At 38.1% G+C, this 21,025-nt stretch overlaps 1 protein-coding gene across 1 annotated transcript; it reads right to left on the bottom strand.

The window, feature by feature from the left end:
* Positions 1 to 15,409: 15,409 nt before the first annotated feature.
* sf3b5 (splicing factor 3b, subunit 5) lies at positions 15,410 to 19,764 on the bottom strand. The gene is made up of 2 exons (XM_053501391.1): positions 19,649 to 19,764; positions 15,410 to 16,339 (listed from the first exon to the last, which is right to left on the bottom strand). Exon 2 carries the CDS (start codon positions 16,309 to 16,311, stop codon positions 16,051 to 16,053), a length of 261 nt encoding a protein of 86 aa, XP_053357366.1. The 5' UTR covers positions 16,312 to 16,339; positions 19,649 to 19,764; the 3' UTR covers positions 15,410 to 16,050.
* Positions 19,765 to 21,025: the final 1,261 nt, after the last annotated feature.

Genomic DNA, 21,025 nt, shown 5'->3' with positions numbered 1-21,025 from the left:
TACACTTTTGAGACATTCAAGTATTCTCAATGACCATGTAATATCAGGTAATTTTAACAACCTATCAAGCAAAATAAGCTTTGTAGGTTGTCTCCTGTGGGTAGTACAGATGTGTCGTTCATGAATGATTTGATCTTTTCGAAAGAGTCCAAAGGTTATGTACAGGAAACAGAAATGAGTCGTTCGAGTCGTTCGAATCGTTCGCTATACAGTGCTATAGATTTAAAAGAACGACGACTCGGACTAGAAGACTCATAAAAAGAATCGCTCAATTCTGATTCTTGTGTAATGCACTGCAGAGCCTTTATGGAAGTCACGTTACAAAAGAACGAATGATTCGGACCAGAAGATATAAAAGGTGAGCTGCTTATTCTGTTTATTATATGTCCTTAGCTGCATTGTAATATTTTCATTACTGGAACTATAGCCAAAATTTGTGTTTGTAGTGTTGGGGGCCTGTTTATTAAAAATTTAACATTTTATTTTATTTCTGATCAAAAGAACGAAATGAACTAAATGATTTTAAAAAAGATTTTGATGAACGAGATTCAAAGAACCGAGTTACTAAAATGATCCAAACTTCCCATCACTAGTGGGACACACATTCTAATTTAATGTTTTTTTTTGTTTGTTTAGCAATTTGTTTTCTACATTATAGAACAATACTGGAGATTTCAAAACTATAAAATAACACATGGAATTCTATAATTAAGTAACAACAACAGAACAACAGTCAGTTGTTATTTTAAGACGAAGATGAAGGACAGCTCTCATCAACATAATAAAACTGGCTCTCATGAGGACCATTAGGGGAAAGCAAGACCAAAACTTCTCTGTTACCAGCCTCAAAAATCACCAATTAACAACCAGCACCTCAGATTAGAGCCGTTGTGAAGGCTTCACAGAGAATAAGTAGTAGACACATCTCAATATCAACTGTTCTGTTAGGATTTTTGCATATTTTAATGAAATCAGGTAAGATCATGGAATTAGAAGGTGTGTCCAAGCTATACATGCATATACATAACAGAGCCAACATCATTAACCAGGTTTAAGCTAAAATTCCAGCCCAATTGTGTCTCAAAATCTACCATGATAACATGGTAGGGTTAATATTTGACATACAGTGATCAGTCATAATATTAAAACCACTAATGGGTGAACTGGTTAATTGATTGAATTGATTCATTAAAACTGCATCTGTCAAGGGTTGGAATAAACTAGGCATAAGTTGAACAGCCAAAGTTGATATTGGAAGCAGAAACATGGTCCAAGGAAGGACAACCGATGAACTGGCGGAAGGGTCAGTTGTGCCCAAGACTCACTGATCAGTGTGGGGAGTAAAGGTTAGCCCCTCTGGTCCAATCTGCTTCACCTAACATTGTGGATCTCATGCTTATAGAGCTTATTTAACCTTCATATACAGTGCTTTGAAAAAGTATTAGCCCCCACTGATGACCAAAAGGAATAGGCTCATCTCGCATTTGCCAAAAAAAAAATCTTGATTATCCCAAATACTTTTTTTTAGCAATTCTTCTGTGTGTACCTTCCAAACTAACAGAGTATTTCATAAAAGGAACATCATACCAACAGTCAAACATGATGGTGATAATGCGATGGTCTGAGGCCGCTTTGCAGCTTCAGGACCTGGATGATTTACCATAATTGATGAAACCATTAATTCTGAACTCCACCAGAATATCCTGAACAATTTGTGACCTCACGTTTAAGCACATTTGGATTAGCAGGCCAATTAAATGATACACACCAGCAAGTTCACCTCTGAATTGCTCAAAAAAACATAATTAAGGTTTTGGAGTGGCCTAGTCAAACTCTGCACTTAAATCCAGTTTAGATGCTGTGGCAATACCTTAAACAGGTTAAACCCTCCAATGTGACTTAATTAAAACAATTCTGCATAGAAGAGTGGGAAACACTAGAAACACTCAATTGCAGTTCACAATGATTTCAGTGTCACCAAGGATAGCACAACCAGTTATTAGGTTTAGGGGCAATTACTTTTTCACATGGGCCAGGTAGGTTTGGACAGCTTTTTTCCCTTAATAAATAAAATTATAATTTAAAACTGTATTTTATTTGGTTTATCTTTGTGCAATATTAAATTTGCATTATGCAAAAAAAAAAAAAAAACAACCTTCATGGTACTGTGCATAACCCCAGCAAAGGTAAGACCTGTAAACACCCCAGAAGCTGTGATGCTGACCACTGCACTACTGGGTGGACTTAATGCTTCACTTCTGGGTGGCCCTTCACCCTAATAAGTGACTCAATGCAAGAAGCTAAAGTGTTAAGCAGAACAGAAAGTTTCGGTGCTAATCATTTTCTTGTACGTACTTTCATTAAGAGGAAGTGTATAGTAGCTCCGTGAGAACCTCTAACCCACATGCCAAAAAATCTTTATTTGTGGGAAGTGTTTGGAAAATGGTTTCATATACAGTATTTAGAAAAATTTTCAGATGAAACATCTGGAAATAAGGGGTGCACACTTTTTTTTTTAAAGTTATTTTAGTCATGTTTCATGCAAAACACTGTGTCTGGGGCTCAACCCAACCACCTTTACCCACCTTTAGGAACCAGGACTCTACCCATCTCACCACTGAGGAAAACAGGTCCAGGGCAGATCATGTAAATTAGTTTTATTAATGGCATAAAATTATAAAACACAAGGTGTTTGGTAATGTTCCACCACGTAGTTCTCATCATCCTCTGTTTATTCCCACTTGGTCCATTTATGTGGATGTTACTTTGACACATACCGCCTACTTAAACATTGTTACAGACCAAGTACACTCTTAATAGGAACACTAGTCCTTTATGGCAGCGGCCTCTATCAGCGGTATAACGCATTCTTCCTTGATATTTTATATGATTTACTATGTGTATGAAGCTAATTTTTGGTTTCTTATGACACATGCATTAAAAAACCCCAATCCTTTACCCTTTTTTGGAACACACCTCATCACATCCAGACCTCACTGGTCATTTTTAAACTTCAGCTATTTATAGTTTGATCAACACAAGCTGTTTGAACCTGGCAGATGGCCTACTGAATGAGCTCACCATTACCCCTAACTCATCCTCCTCCTCCTTCTTATCTAGTTCTTGGAATTGTACTGGTGATAAACCGCTGGCAATGTAAAAACTGCACTGCACTGAGCTTGTAAAAGCTGCTTGGGCACTGGAGAGGAAAGCGATGTTTCAGGATGTCCGGCTGGCTGCACTCCAATGGGAAGTACGCTCTAAAGTTGTGTAGCATATAGAGTATAAAGTACTCAGCCTTACAGATGGTGTGTGTTGAGCGCTCTGTTAGTCCTGAAAGGTAGGGTTGGGTCAGCTTGTGCTCTAGTGGTGTTTACAGAGACATACGATCTTAAATCATTACCAAGTGACTGCATGTCTGTAGCTCAGACATGGTGAGATTTCATATGGCCAGTTATCCAGTAATCTCCTATTCTGGCTATTCATTCATTCATTCATTCATTCATCTTTAGTAAACCGTTTTATTCTGGTCATTAGATCCAGGCTATATACTAAGAACATTTGAATATCCCAACAGTCTGCATGGGTTGCCAGTCTATTGTAGGGCTTCACATGCACTCGCACTCTGATTCACTAGAAATTCTACTAGAAATTAATTCCAGGTGTGAATCAGGGTGTGAGAGCATGTGGACCCCATGCACTCACACCCTGAATCACACCTGGAGGTAATTTCTAGTAGCCAATCAATGAAGAACATGGCACCAAGTTTAGGATTGAAACAGGATCCCTGGTGGTAATATTGTGAGGCAGCAGCACAAACCTGCTTTAATAACACTATTTAGTTAAAAAGAGCTTCCATTTATGACTTGTACTGTAGGAATCTAAGATCTTTTGAGTGTTAATATATATAATTTTATATCATTTTCCTTCTTTTCATTTAATCTTACTTACTTGTGTGATGTGCATATATCTCATGTCATTCGTAAAGCGACTACATTAAATTTTTATTGTATTTGCAGTGACCTGTATGTAGACCAGTATACAAAAATTGTCAACAATATAAAGCCCCTACATAATAACAGAGCTATTTATGATGTGTGTACTGTATTTGTACAATACATAGTACATGCATAATGGATAGACAGTAATGAAATATATATTCATGTATTTTTTTATATATATCTAAAGTGTAATGATTTCATTTGATTTTGATCATTTGATTTATTTGGTACATGCTTTTATCCAGCGTGACTGTTACTGAAGTAGTATTTAACCCAGGCAAAGAACCGAGTCCATTTACTGCCAAAATTAAAAAATAAAAAATGAGGCAGGGGGCATTAGTTTAATCCATGTAAGAACTCTTCTGCTCAGATTTATTTGCTGTCATGAAAATAAAAAACCATTTGCACACTCAGATCCAACCTGCTCTTACACAGATTTGTAAAAAGAATAAGCACAAGCAAAATTACACAATATGGAAATGTGCTCTCCAGAAAGGGAAAATGTGTACTCATCATCAATTTTATCTTGCTTGTGAACCCTTTTATACACTTAGATTCAATCATCTGTGGCAAAACACTGCGAAATCATACGTCAATCAGTATTAGTTGTATTGGTTACAGGTCTTGACCAGTAAAATTCTCCATGCTCATTGAAAAACACATTCTCAATAAAAATCAGAGTTGAGTTGATGTACATGTTAGCTGCATAATTTTTATTATATTGATGGAAAAGATGTGACTTTGGTCACAAATGTTCTCCTGGGGGAACTAAAGTTGCACTAATAACTACAACTACTTGCTTTTTTACCATTTTTATGATTCAAAGACTTATGCGGCATCATTTGTCTTATAAAAGCATGGCCCAGAGTGTTTTTTCCTGCAGCAAGTTGCCAGCCATTACATTTTTGAACCTTTTAATGAACTTTTAATAAAAGTCACTTTTAATGTTACTTCCTTACAATAAAACAACTACTATTAAGAGCAATCCTCCCACCATCACCTCTATTTCTTTCTCTTAAAATTACTTATTACTAAGAACCACTATATAAACCATTCCAATATGCCACTTAAAACCCCATCTCTAAATATCATTCACCATATCAAAGATTAGATCTACTTCCCTGTTAAATAACAGTAGATTCTGGTGATGGTGTGTGATGGGTTTTCATAAATGTACCCTTTTTTATCATTTGTCTTATAGCTAGAACTATTGTCAACTACCCAATCACCACTTGATCCTGTATTCAGGGTTGCCGAGGCCTGGAGCCTATCCCAGGAGACTTAAGGCACGAGGCGGTGTATACCCTGGCCAGGGTACACACACTCATTCACATAATTTAAGAAAGCCAAAAAGCCTAATCTGCAGGTCTTTGGCCTGTTGGAGGAAACCTGCCAAACACGGGGAGAACCTGCAAACTCCGCACACACACAGATGAAAATTAAACCCGGACCCTGCGAGGCGACAGTGCTAACCACTGCACCACCATGCTGCCACTGTCAACTACTGTTAAAGAAAATGATTCAACACCTTTATGGCTGATAACTCAACAGCACTATGGTCCAAGCATGTCAACGTAATTATTGCTTTGAAGTTCTTCCACGCAGTTTTTTTCTTTTTTTGTGGTAGTAGTCTGGTTATAATAGATTTTATTTGGCAGAGAGTTAATTATCTTCTACTTAAGTTATTAAACAACGTTTTCAGTCTTAGGATATTAGGTTCCCATTATTTCAACAGGGCTGTGCAGTGACATGGCAGGTGAATCTATTCCAAATCTTTTTGCTAGCTAAGATTCTCAACATTTTAATAAAATTTGATCTTTGCATAATGCAACAAGACGAGCTTGAATTTTTATTATTACCTGTTATTACCTCCTTGAAATGGACACGAGTGACAAAGGGGAAAAAAATGGTGTCTGTGTTATTTGACTATCCACAAGGGCTTGCTGAAGGGTTTGATGAGGATGAAAATAGTGTAAATACCTTTCAGTAGTCCAACATTCCTCTGTATATCCCACTTATCCATCTAGGAACTGCTGTAGTCTAAGCATCATCTATACCTTTGAGGGTAGCTTGGCTGGTCTGATTCCAAAGAAAAGCCAATATAGCACAATTTGATTAAAAATGTCAATACTAACTATGATAGAAAGATATCAGAAGACTCCATCCATCACAGGCTGCCACATATGGTGCTTAGCAGGGAAATATTTTATTTTTATAGCGCTTTTAACAATTGACATTGTCGCAAAGCAGCTTTACACAATCAAAAGAATTATTTAAGTTTGTATGAAATGTGAATGTGTATAAATCAAAATGATAAGACCCTGATGAGCAAGCCGAGGACGACGGCGACAGTGGCAAGGAAAAACTCCCTGAGATGGCAATAGGAAGAAACCTTGAGAGGAACCAGACTCAACAGAGGGCACCCATCCTCATTTGGGTGATAACGGATAGCAGGGATTGATCTCCATCATACTGTGTGAGACTGGAAGTTCAGCTATAACAGGAGATGTGTTAAAGTTAAAATGGAGTCTAGTTTGTTTCTGGAGGCTCAGGTAGACTGTAGGAAACTCCAGTCCTACACTATGGAGCGACTAAAGTCACAAGTGCTCAGAGAACATCTGTCTGCATCAGTCGAGGACAAGACCATCCTCGTGGAAAAGTCCAACTGTCCCCAGTCACCACACGCATCCCAGGCAGACCACACAAGGCATCCATGCGACAAGATCTCCAACCAGAAGCAGGACATCAGGACGAGTCAGACAGGTCCAGAAGGCAGAGGAGGTCTGGATCACTGGCAGCTCAGGAGTGACATGTATAGCTCGTCAGGGTTGTTGATTCGGCCCCAAAATTCCCACAATCTCAATTCGGTTGAGCTTGAGCATCCATGGAGTGTGCTGGACAAACAAACCTGATGCATGGAGGCCACAACCTGCAACCCACAGCAACCAAAGGATTCACCACCAACGTTCTGGTGCCAGACACCCCAGGACTACCCAGAGGTCCTTTGGAGTAATGCCCTGAGGGGTCATAGCTACCCCAATGGCACAAGGGAAACCTACACAATTTCAGCATTAGTGTTTTGTGTCTCTTAATGTGTACTTTTTAAAATAAATAACCTAAGATCCTTGGTAAGTATCCAGAAGGTTAAAATGCTGTATATATCTTCTCAATACCTTCCTACCTTTCTCTATTTTTCTACTTTATTGTTATATGCAGTTACATTCCACCACATTTACACCACATTAGTTTGTGAAATAGCATCAAGAGAGACTGGTTTTGACCCTTAAGCACATCTATCATGACAAGTAGTGTAATTCATGTGGGTTTTTTACGCTAACTGCTGTGTGACCTCTCTTTTCAGGTTGCATTTACATTAAAACAATCCAGATGAGACAATAAATAGGCAGTTTTCTAATTTTTATTGAAATTGTTCTGTTATGTCGTGGTTGTGGCACTGTCACTTTGTTGTTGCTCTTGTTTGCACATTTGCACGTGCACTTTATGTTGTCTATAAAATTATGTTAGGTCTCTCTGTCCTGTCTCTGCTAGCCAGCTAACTAGGCCTCTTGGTTAGCTAGTTTAGCTTAGTGTCTATGTTAATTTATGTTGTAATTTATGTTGCATGTAGCACCTTGGTCCTGGAGGAACGTTGTTTCGTTTCACTGTGTACTAACTGTATATGGTTGGAATGACAATAAAGCCTACTTGAACTTGAACTTGAACCTTGCCTTTGCGAACAAACTGTCAAGAAAGCCTTCCCATCTGTCCTTCTTTTCACTTTCTAGCTAAATAGTCACAGAAGGCAAAACAGAAGGTTTTACATTCAGGACCAGGGAAAGTAAGTAATTAAGTGTGAAATAGCTCGAAGCACAGTTCTATCACAGCGCTGCTGTTAAAACCAGAATGACCTCCATGTGTAATAGAAAATGGCAGGATTCATTTACCTTCTACAGAAATATTTAAAACATTCATTCATATTTAACTCAATTCAATGTTTTCAGGCAATTGTGAGTCCTACAGCTTGGAGGAGTCAAAAGATGAGATTAGATCACATCTTTCCTACAGTATAAATTAAATGTCATAGACCAGCGGGGACATTATCAAATATAAAATGATTAAAAGTTAAAACTTTTATCTATCAATAGAACATTAACAACTCAAAATAAACAATCTTTTCCATTAAGTATTCCATTATAGGTGTAGATCGTACAACATTCACTCTATCTTAAGACAAACTGCAGCACTACATGAGCTGGTTCAAAGCCCTGCTCACCATCATGTCTTCAGAGTGGTGAACCATCTGCCACCGCAAAACTGCACCGTGACATTGGAGATTATCGTTACTTTAACAGGTTCACAGCTAGGAAATATTTGTAATTACAGAATTTACAGAACTGTTACAGAATTTATTATTTGAATTATGAATTTAAAAATACCATTCCAAAATCATCTTATTTTGCTCATCTCCGAGCACACCATAACCCACTGTCAGAAAATATCCACTTAAAATAGGTTAATAGTTAAAAGCATATTTTTTTAAGATTCATTTAAAAAATCCTGATGCACTAGAAGGGCAGCAGCCTGACGGTTCTTTAACCTTTCCAACTTTTTCATTTTTCTTCTTGCAAATTACCTCTTCAGGTATACTTCATAATGGATTGATTAGCACCTCTGCACTTGTTAAATAGGACAGAAAGCTGTTACAATAAGGTTACTGTTCGTGATTTACATGTTCCCCATAAACCTGAAAGAGCTGCCTGTTGAGAGATGGACTGTTTTTTTCCCCAGGTTTATTCGAACTGATTAACAGACCTTGTCTGCTACTAGGTGTTTAAAAAGACTACTGACATTCAGTTCACATCGATATAAAAACCTCAAGAGGAAAAACAGTTATAATATATTGTGATATATAGAGTATATATGATATACAACTAAACTGTATACACGGCTTAGCGGAACTGAGGTTTCGTTACACCAACTTCTGGGTTATGGGCCCAGCATACACTTCTGCTACAGCACTCTGCTTGACAACCAGCCCAGATGGACTTAAAATGCGCACTGTATATCTTTACTGGATTTTGTATTGAAATCTGGTGGAAATGTAGCCTTGCTTTGCAGCTCAGTAAAGTTTCGATTGGGCCAACGGGCCAAACCACTGACAAGAGTGGTGACAACGATAATGCATTATTATTTAGTTGTAATGCCGAATGCTTTAAAAGTGTTTGAGCTGCTGTTAAACTTCAATGTGTGAATCTACACATTTTCCCCTCATGAAATATGCAAAATCTTATTAAGATGATTTATGAAATGCATATCTAATTATATCGCAATCATCAAATGAATGTCTTTCTGAGATTAATTGGGTTAGAAACATTAAAAGGAAATTTATGGTGCAGTAATTAATGCTTATATTGGACATTAGACCATGTAACTCATGAAAGTGTGAGGACACAAAAGTCCTATTCACTGAGTCGGCATTTCATAAGTTCCTTAAAATAAAGGAGGGAAAAAAAACAGATGAGTGGAATAAACGATCCTTTATAAGACAAAGTACTGTATAAAGGTTTTAATGGCTTACTAAATGAGCCGTGTGTCCTCGTCGTGTTCTAATAGAGTTGTCGTTCAGGTTACTGCCCCCTGAGGTATGTTAAGCCTGAAGTCAGCACTGTACCTCCGAATGGCCTCAATCAGAGTTCAATTCTAAAAAAAAAGTTATACTGAAAACATCTTTATAATGCACTAAGCATGGCAACTCCAGCCAAACTGATACACGGCTGATTATGCTGTTGTTTCACCCTCAGGAATGTGAATATCAAGAAACCTGCCATAGACCACATGCCCATGGCACATTATTTATATACCATTAACCCTGATAGGAGTTTGATAGTGCTGATCATCACAATGCGTAAAGGAGAAGTTCACCATTAAACACTATAGGTTTACGCTAAAATATACAGTATGGGATAATGGTTTTGTTGGTATTGTTGCCATGGTATTGTTCCATTCTGCTGTGTTTTTGTTATCACTGCTAGAAGGTCTTGCTAAAATGCTGGTTAATAGAAGAACTAATATCAATGATCTCAAACATCAGAAGTCATTACCAGCTCTGCTCTACAGTAGGATGGTGTTGCTGAACAGCACTGGGTTTAGCTTTCGGTACCTTATACAGATATGCTAGTAAAGTGTGTGTGGTTCCTCTATAGTATGTGCCAACAGATATATGCGTATATCCATTGTTTCTGTGGCAGTTATTTACAGGGTTGGGTCGCCAGCTTGACACCTGATTGTATCTGAGCAACAGCAGCACAATGGTGACTTCGGGGCTCGAACCAGAGACCTCCTGGTCAGCAGTCCAACACCTTAACCACTGAGCCACCCCTGCCCCAAGACTAGTAATGGAATACTATGGAAGACCCATGTGTCAATAAAAAAACATTTAAACGGATTTTAAAAAGATTTAATTTTATTAAAATGTAATTATTAAATCAGTCTTAACTTCATATCAAATTGCCTAGGATGGTTATAATCCATTTCAAAAAGCTTGTTCTTTTTTTTTTTTTGCAAACACTGCCTTTAAGACAGTCCACAGAAACAAAATGGGTTTCCCAGCGGGAGCGTGAAAATAAAGAAAAGGCAGATCAGCTTGCGGCAGTATGCTGCGTCTGACACAGCAGAATCGTGTGATCGCCTCCTCGACTCAAACTGTGGGGACAGCTGGTGAGGACTTACCCAGTCAAGACACACACACACACACACTCACACACACACAAATGCATGCCCACACCAATATCTGTGACTAGACATGCTTTTTCCAGAAGGAAGACAGACCAAAGCGCCTATATTATTACAATTCTAGCTTTATTATTTATGGGAACTGTGTGTATGTATATATATATATATATATTTGATCACCCTGTGATTTTACATTACTTAGAAATCATGAAGGGGTCTAAAATTTTCAGCATAGGTGCATTTCCACTGTGAGAGACAGAATCTAGAAAGAAAAATCCGGAAATCACATTGTATGATTTTTTTAACAGTTTATTTGTAAATTACTGTGTCAAATAAGTTTTTGATCACTTGCTTATCAGCCAGATTTCTGACCCTAAAAGACCCATTATTTTGCTTTTAAATAGTCCATATGCTTCTTACAGAGCCACTCCTTGGTTTTCCTGGCTGTGTGCTTTGGGTCATTGTCATGTTGGAAGACCCAGCCACGACCCATCTTTAATGCTCTGACTGAGGGTAGGAGGTTTTTACCCAATGTGTCACAATACACAGCCCCGTTCATCCTCTCCTTAATACAGTGCAGTCATCCCATTCTGTCCCCTGTGCAGAAAAACACCCCCAGAGCATGATGCTTCCAGCCCCATGCTTCACTGTAGGTATGGTATTATTGGGATGATACTCATCATTCTTCTTCCTCCAAACACGGCGAATGGAGTTACTGTAAGACCAAAAAGTTCTACTTTGGTCTCATCTGACTACAGGACTTTCCCCCATGACTCCTCTGGATCATCCAGATGGTCCCTGGCAAACTTCAGACGGCCTGGACATGGGCTAACTTAAGCAGGGGAACTTTCTGTGCGATGCAAGATTTTAAACCATGACGTCTTAGTGTATTATTGATAGTAGCCTTAGAAACGATGGTCCCTGCTCTCTTCACGGCATTGACCAGCTCCTCCCTTGTAGTTCTGGGCTGATGCTTCACCATTCTTAGCATCATTGATACCCCATGTATCTACTTAGACTTTGGCTGATTGTGGGGCGCACAGGTGTCTTTATGACAGCTAACGACCTCAAACAGGTGCTACTAATTTAGAAGAGTGTAGCTGGACTATTTAAAAGCAAAACGTATATTTGCTTTATATGACTGTCATATATTATACATGACTATATATACACTCACCTAAAGGATTATTAGGAACACCATACTAATACGGTGTTTGACCCCCTTTCGCCTTCAGAACTGCCTTAATTCTACGTGGCATTGATTCAACAAGGTGCTGAAAGCATTCTTTAGAAATGTTGGCCCATATTGATAGGATAGCATCTTGCAGTTGATGGAGATTTGTGGGATACACATCCAGGGCATGAAGCTCCCGTTCCACCACATCCCAAAGATGCTCTATTGTGTTGAGATCTGGTGACTGTTGGGGCCATTTTAGTACAGTGAACTCATTGTCATGTTCAAGAAACCAATTTGAAATTATTTGAGCTTTGTGACATGGTGCATTATCCTGCTGGAAGTAGCAATCAGAGGATGGGTACATGGTGGTCATAAAGGGATGGACATGGTCAGAAACAATGCTCAGGTAGCCCGTGGCATTTAAACGATGCCCAATTGGCACTAAGTGTGCCAAGAAAACATCCCCCACACCATTACACCACCACCACCAACCTGCACAGTGGTAACAAGGCATGATGGATCCATGTTCTCATTCTGTTTACGACAAATTCTGACTCTACAATTTAAATGTGTTAACAGAAATCGAGACTCAACAGACCAGGCAACATTTTTCTGTCTTCATTTTTCAGTCTTCAACTGTCCAATTTTGGTGAGCTCGTGCAAATTGTAGCCTCTTTTTCCTATTTGTAGTGGAGATGAGTGGTACCCAGTGGGGTCTTCTGCTGTTGTAGCCCATCCGCCTCAAGGTTGTGCGTGTTGTGGCTTTACAAATGCTTTGCTGCATACCTCGGTTGTAACGAGTGGTTATTTCAGGTAAAGTTGCTCTTCTATCAGCTGAATCAGTCGGCCCATTCTCCTCTGACCTCTAGCATCAACAAGGCATTTTTGCCCACAGGACTGCCGCATACTGGATGTTTTTCCCTTTTCACACCATTCATTGTAAACCCTAGAAATGGTTGTGCGTGAAAATCCCAGTAATTAAACAGATTGTAAAATACTCGGACCGGCCTGTCTGGCACCAACAACCATGCCACGCTCAATCACTTTAAAAATAATCGCTCTTAAATCACCTTTCTTTCCCATTCTGACATTCAGTTTGGAGTTCAGGAGATTGTCTTGACCAGGACCACACCCCTAAATGCATTGAAGCAACTGCCATGTGATTGGTTGATTAGATTACTGCATTAATGAGAAATTGAACATAGAATTGTATATAGTCATGTATAATACCCCCTTTTCTAAAACATCAACAAACAAAAAATCTTATTATTTGGCAAAGACATCCTCAAATAAATAACAACATATAAAATAATATATTAAGATGCCAAAAAAAAAAAAAAAAAAAAACAATGACAATTTGGCTTGTCTGTGGGATCTATTGGTTCTCTCTGGTAAGCGTTAGGTGGACATGATCCTGTTACCAGTTTAATGGTGTGTTTGTGTATACTGTATATTAGGCTAATTGGCATTACCAAATTCCAGACAGTTTATATGTGCCCTGTGATGGACTGGCACCCCATCCTGGGTGTACACTGCCTTAAGCATTTTGATTCATACACATTCACATTCCATATAAACTTAAATAATTCTTTTGATTGTGTAAAGCTGCTTTGCGACTTTGACGATTGTTAAAAGTGCTATACAAATCAAATTGATTTGAATTAAGCCCCAGGTTCCACAGGATAGGCTCCAGGCCTACTGCAGCCTTTTGTTTTGTTCAATTTTAGGAATTCTATATAAATATTACTTTATCAAAGCCTTTTGATAAAGAAAAACATAATCATCCATGTTTTCGGTAAAGAGAAAGGAGTCTCCAGTGTCAGCGCCGTGTAAATGTCAGCACGTTTACTTGCTGTTCCTTTGTAAAATAAGTTGCTTTTTTGAGTGGAAAACTATGGGTGCAGTGACAGCCATTATTTAGTAAAATTGTTAGGGATAAAAGTTTAATAGTTTAATAAAAAGTTAGTATAGGAGTATAATTAGCTTTTGAGATGTAGCAGTAAGGGCACTATGCCATTACTGCACAAATCAGGTTTATTCCTGGAGGCAGGAATGAAAAATAAAAACCCTTAGTAGCAGTAAAGTAGAAGTCAGATAATTATGAGGGAAAGAAGGGCTTTGTTTGCCTCAGACATGAGTTTAGTGCCTCGATTTTTCTCAGTGATAAAAAGAATGACAAAGCAAGAAAAAAAAATTATAACTCAAAAACATTGTATAATTATCCTTGAAGGGACCAAACTACTTTAGAGGGAATGATTTATGTTTCGGTATTACCAAGGGTCTGCTCGCGCAATGGCAGCAGTGACCTTCACAGCAGGACAAGTAATTGGAATGACCTTTCAGTGTATTGTGATGTCCTGGCGTCCCTCAGGGGAGTCTTCCTGTCTTGCACCTAGTATTTCTGTGGAAACATCACCCAGGCTAGGAGAAAGAACTAAAATCAGTTAGTGAATGAATGCACTTTGTTGAATTTATTCAAATGATTAAACTGTATTGATGGTCGGATTTAGTAAAGCATTCTCATAAGCCCGTCTCTTCCTTTAACCTTAACTATAACTGGTTATTTGTGTTTTATTAGTATTGCATTATACACCTCCGGGGGGGGGGGGGGGGGGTTTGAGGGTTAATGTGTGAAAATGATTCCTTATGCTCCACTCTTTCTTAGAATATACCTGTGCCATCAGGGAAGAAAACCTCCACTGATGTGATAACCTGGTCATTCAGGTGGTCAGCTGACTGCTTTTTATTGCAACATAACGTTGCTAAATCTAGACCTGACCAACCTGAATCATTTAACGTGCTTTCCTTCTTACCCTGATGCACACATCACTCTATTTGGTCTATCTGAACCTTATCAGACCACATGACCTTAAATGGCTCCAAAGTTGGATATTTTTGCTTCCTAACCAATTCAAGAGTACATTTCTGAATATTCTCACTAACAGGATGATTTATAGTTGCCACTGTGAGATCTCCTTAAATTGTGTGCATATGGAAATGCTCTTTTATTATTAAACATGAAAAACACGTAAAAGCTGTTTTTCTTAAACTGTTGATTTTATTACCATGCAACTTCAAATGTTAAAGTGTTTTCTTTTCTTTTCATGTTTCTTTTCTAACGGCATCTTTCAAGGTTTTGATGTTGAATGTGTTAAAGGGTTCTTAACCCAGCTCCAGTAATTTCAAATAGACTTGATTGTTTTCTTTACTTGGTGCAGACCAACAATTTGACCCATCTGAAATGGTGACTTTTTTTGGCCGGGCAGTATATTTGCCCTTTTCTCACTACGCTCAGAGATAAGCTAGTGATTTAAATAAAGATACAGTTGGAATCCACTTGAGCGTTCCTTTAAAACTGCAGAAAAGAAAGGCGTTTAAATAAACCATCATTTTAGTTTAAAGAGGTTAAACATTAACAGAGAAATATGATTACACATAACGTATGCAGTAAAACACAAGGACAGATTTTCATATACAGTAAGAAAGATAATCAATGATATATAACGGTCATGCCAATTCCTTGAACATGTCAGTGTTTTATTCATCTAAATGCAGTTTCATTTATTAATCAATAACACCAAATCAGTTTGAGGACATACTGGCACAAAGAACTGACACTGGAGACATTTTCCTTAAAAAGTAGAAGTAAATTACAGAAGACTTCACATGATTGGATTATGTGGTACACCAGTTGTAAAGAATTCTGTAGCATTATGCTAAAAAGTTTTAATATGTATAAAAATCTTAAGTGCAAAAACACTAAGAACATCTATACTATCAACCAGAACTATACAAGCCACAACAATGCTGTTTAGTCTGTGACCATTTCTTCTGCAACCTTGCTGCATTTTGTCTATCTTGTATGTTGGGCCTCTGGGGCAAAGAAAGAATCTTATGTTTAATATCGCTAAACTAAAATTTAAAGAAATTGAATTCAACTTAAATGGCAGAATGTGTGCCTGCCTTCCCCCATTACAAATTTTTATTTTCTTCAAACACAGTTGAGTTGTACAAAATGGAACAAATATGCAAATGTACAATTAATTGAAGAAAAAAAAAAAAAAAAAACATATGGTAAAAAAATCTCATTTATAATTGACCCCTATAAAGACCAAAGTCCTCTCCGAGCGATGCTTCATCCTAAGCATCCTCTGGTTTGTCAGCTGGGGGTCCGCAGGGCTGCAGCATCTTCTCCATTAGATTAAAGCGGACACGAGCCTTGCTCTCGTTCTCAGCGATGGAGAAGTAATTGAGAAGGTCAAAGTGGCCCATATAGGAGCAGTATGAGTCTCTGTGCTGGTTCACCAGCCATTCCCACTTCGTGGTATCTGCATGTCCTGTGCCAATGTACTTTGACTGCAGGTGCTCCAGCTGGCTGTGGATGTTGTAACGGTCTGTCATCTTCGCTCACAGATCAAGCGTAAAGCCGCTGTAGAGAGAGAGAGAGAAAGAAAAAAAGGGGCTATTAAGTTTATTCATGCAAATAAAAAGGTTCATTAGGAAATTATGCACATACTTGTTCAACTGGTTAAACTGAATTTTTTTTTAAAAAAATTAAAAGACATTTTAAAAAACTCCACATGAAAAAAAAAAAAAAAAAAACTGAAAAGGCATAATGAAGGTAATGACCTGACCTGCAATCAGAAACAAAGCAGCTTTCAGTGAAGTGAACCAAATGCACAACCATTTGACCTTCTCCAGCTTGACAATGTTTTCAGTAGCAAAGAAAGTAAGTACTACAAAAAGTGAGTGCATGAAGGCAGGACAGGGTCAATTAGACAAGAAGATAAAAACAATGCGCCCATATGTGCATGTAAAAAATAAAAATAATAAACAGCTGTAAACAATTAAATGGAATTTCTATCCAAATACACAACATATTAATGTTGCTTAAACTCAGCAAAAAAAGGGTACAAACCTCTAAATGATTACTTCCTCAATCGACATTTCTGTAAACATTGAAATGTTTACTCCATTGGGCAAAAGCAGCCAAATGTCAGTGGCTACTCAATATTAGGCAGATGGTGTAAATGTTCTGGCTTATTAGGAAAATTCTAAATTCTATACAATGTGCTTCAACAAGTTTGTTTGTGTTTGTCCACAAACATTTGTGTGTATGGGGGTTATAGTGCAAATGTTTTAGGCAGATGTATAAATCAATTGCTGTAAAATAAAAATGCTTTCTAAAATAGTTCATGACTGTTTTATGACATAGTAAATTAATAATCATTAGCACCTGCTTGGTATAACTGATTAATCATACACCTGAACCTAATCCTACAAATAAGAATTGTGCAAAAATTCTTACAAGTGTAGTGTAAGCCAAAGTGTAGTGAAATCCAATATTGATCTAATTTAGATTCTTCTGTTCACTTACTTTGCATTTTGTAACTGAAAAACTGATATCTATATATAGTTCATTCACAGTTTACAGCATTTATTTTAGCATGGTTCTAAAATTGCCTCTCTTTTAAGCAACTGCAATATGTCTTAAAAAATGAACCCCAATGGGTCAAATTAGGATACCCACATCAGGGCTCCAGAGTAATGCTTTCCAATGTACTGGTACTGCTTACTGAAACTTTTACAAGCACCAGCACACAATTTAACTGCACCACTTAAAAGGGAAGAATTATTCCTTTTAAAGGGAAAGAGATAAGTGCATCTGACAATGTATAGTTTATGCTCCATGCTGCTGTTGCACTTCACTAGATTTTTATGTTTAAAGTCTGTGGTCAAATCTGCAATATTACATTTCTCTGCAAATGTTAGGCGACACTGAGAGCAGTACAATACATGGTGTTCCTTTTGAGGGACAATTCTGGCCATAAAGATTAAGTTTAGCCTTTTTAAACGACTAATCATCTGCTGCGTCCAAATTGTTTATAAGCAATTTGGGACTGGAGTGGCACAAAAACTGCAGTGCTATTTGTAATCACGAAGCACACCTACGACACACAGGGTTACGTTGTGGCTGTTGTCCAGTAACTGTGTTTACACAATGAGGTAATATAAGTTAAAATAAGTAAACTATAATATGATGATCGAATGTTAAAAACTGTTAATAAAGTAAGTCGATCATGTTAAGAATATTACACAGCAGCGAGGCAAAGATCTAGCTGAGGAAAAGTTGCAGTGTAGACAGACGTCATGTTGATGCATAGTCATACTCATTTAGTCGCATTCCAGTTTCCAAAAATGGTCACAAAATTTGAACAAATAGTCCCAGTCTGAAGCCCTGGAGTATATTAACTCTGTCACTAAAATCACAGGGCATAACGCATCAGGATTCGAAACTCCTCCATCCTTGCTCTTTACAGTATCTCTGGCAAGAGCATAAATCAGGTTTACACTGGAGAAACCAAAAGGAGACTCGCGAATCATCAGTGTAAAATACCCGAACTGAAAGCTCAGTGTAAAAGACCAACAAGAGTCTTTTCACATTCATTTACAGCCCAGCCGGGTACAAATGAAGATTTACTAAAGATTGCTGTTTGTAATCCATACAAATACAAGGAAATATACAATGCCCTCAAAGATCAAACTGTCCATATTCTTAATGTAGTGACTGTTACTATTGAAATACTATAGAAATTTTAAATTGCAGATTTTTTTTCAAACAGATTTGAATAGTAACACAAACATGAAATTCGAGATCGCGAGTTCGATTCCCAGGTGATGCTGTAATCTCTCGCAGCCAGAGGTCTGGAGAGAGTTGATTGGCTGAGCTCTTTCAGAGGGGAGGGATGAGAGGTACTTAGTGCTCTCACATTAACTATGGCTCTACAGCCAATCAGGGACATCTGTGAGCTCACGCAAGCGTAAGAACCGGATAGCGCCATCCTCCGAGTGTGTTACACCGCAACCAAGGATGCGCGAGAGAGCAGTTCGAAAAGATGCAGACGGAGGAAACACGTGATAGTCTTAGGCCCTCCCAACTGAGTGGTAGTAGCAGCCTTAATGTGGGAGCCCCCTAGTGACGAGGAGGAATTGGAAAGGACTAAATTAGGGAGAAAATCGGGGAAAATCAAAAAAATAAAATAACTCAAGGAAAACTCAATTGACCGGCCCTTAATATATTTTATTTCAGTACCCCTGCTCTACAAGGTGTGTGACCTTCACTCAATTTTTACTAAAATTTATCTACGATTGCTTCTCATACGACACAGCTGGCAATGTTAATAAAGTAAATCTAACAGTTACACATGGAGTGAAACTACAGTCGCACTGAATGTAGTCTACTACTAAACATAAGGTCGGTCCTTCTCTACTCTGTCCATTACTGTAAGGAATCTATATACTTATTTTCAGATATGTAATTTACCTGCATAGTACTGACATGGTCATGTAACTTATGGAGTGCTAGTAGAAACAGAAACACTTACGTAACTTATTTCTGATGGACAGAAAACTGACACTGTGTTTAAAAATCTACACTCTTAGCTAACTTATTCAAACATTCAGAGCCATCAAGTTCTGGGGAGGGGAAAAAACACTAAGAATCAGACAATAAATGTTGTTTTTTTCTCTTTCAAATATGACCAGGTCATACATGATATGTTGGCTATTACGTTAAGTTACACACAATAAGCTAGCTATTAGCTCGAACCACTGCTGCTGCGATTGCTAATTAGCTAGCTCGCTAGAAATTATTCATAACTAGACTATTCGTTTATTCTCCAATACTTAGTATGATAAGGTAACTTATAAGTGCGAGAGTCGTCTAAAAGTACAGTACCTTATTTCAGGCTTTGTTTGGTCCAACAATTAATCCCAGTCTTCGTCAGGAACTGCCGAACAGTGTTAGCTCAGTAAGCAGATGGACGCTACGTAAAGCGGAAGGAACTTCTTCAAATGGTGTCCGGGTGGAAAACAGGAACAAGTCAGAGTTCCGTTTTCTTTGTTCACTGTCGGAGTCTACAAGGCACTGAAAAGCTATAATAATAATTAATTAAGTAGTCGAATTTACCTACGGCGCGTGTAATGTCGGTGTAATTGTCTACTGACTAATCAGGCTTCCCTTTATGGATCTGTAATGTACTGTATCTACGTATACCATATATGTATAAAAGATACTTCTGTTGCATATCCATCCTTCTACACAAACACACTCTCATTCACACACATTTTGGGCAATATTGACCAATTAGTCTAATCTGCGTGTCTTTGGACTGTGTGAGGAAACCAGAGTACCCAGAGGAAACCCACCAAGCACACAGACTCAAAGTGGGAATCGAACCCTTGACCCTGGAGGTGACCCGGGTTTGATTCCCGGCCAACGCAAATAAATAGCTTTTTAAGACTTTAGTGATATAACATTGTCTACCGTTTTGAGAACAATAATCAATGATTGTACAAACAGAGCCTTTTCCAGCATGATGAAGCACCTTGCCATAAGAAAAAAAAGGATCAATCCTCAGGAGGTTTGTGGACAAACCCGTAAAAAGTGTAAAACAACAGAATTCACATTTATAAAGTTTTCACCCAGAGTACAGTAGGCCTCGACTGTCAACTACAGTATACACGAATGGCCCACGCATGCAAGGCAACCGCTAAGCCACCGTGTTACCTATTACATAAATACTGCATTGATTAATATGTTTTATTTTTAACCCTAACTGATGTAGTGAGTAGCTTCTCATTTCTTAAACAACCTTGTCAGAAGACATATCCTGTAGTCATGTTACTCTATTTCAGAAGCGTCACATTATTGTCCTGCACCAAGCAAAGAAAACAACTAAGGAGATTGCTAAAACTGTTAAACCTGTAAGGATATTGCTGAAGATTCATCTATAAGGAAGAACTGTGGTCGGAAACCATCCTGAATGAGTGTGATGGGAGATGCTTTGTGAAGTTAAATCGTTAAAAAAGCAAAAGCTCAACTCACAATTATGTTTAATAGTGAACATTTACACACACACACACACACACACACACACACACACACACACACACACACACACACAATGTGTTTGAGACTAAAGAGCTGTGTAGTCTTAAGAAAAACACTAATCAGTGAGACTAATCTGTCCTCATCCTCCTGGACCTGTCAGCTGCATTTGACACCGTGAACCACAAGATTCTATTATCTATTCTTACAAGCCTTGGAATTTGT

This window comes from Clarias gariepinus, chromosome 8 (assembly GCF_024256425.1).
Source record: "Clarias gariepinus isolate MV-2021 ecotype Netherlands chromosome 8, CGAR_prim_01v2, whole genome shotgun sequence".
Taxonomy (NCBI): Eukaryota; Metazoa; Chordata; class Actinopteri; order Siluriformes; family Clariidae; genus Clarias; species Clarias gariepinus.
Note: the sequence above shows the minus strand (reverse complement) of the source record. Positions and strands in the feature narration are given on the sequence as shown.

Excerpts from the sequence above, each read along its gene's own strand:
- sf3b5 (XM_053501391.1), bottom strand. The coding sequence starts at position 16,311 with ATGACAGACCGTTACAACATCCACAGCCAGCTGGAGCACCTGCAGTCA.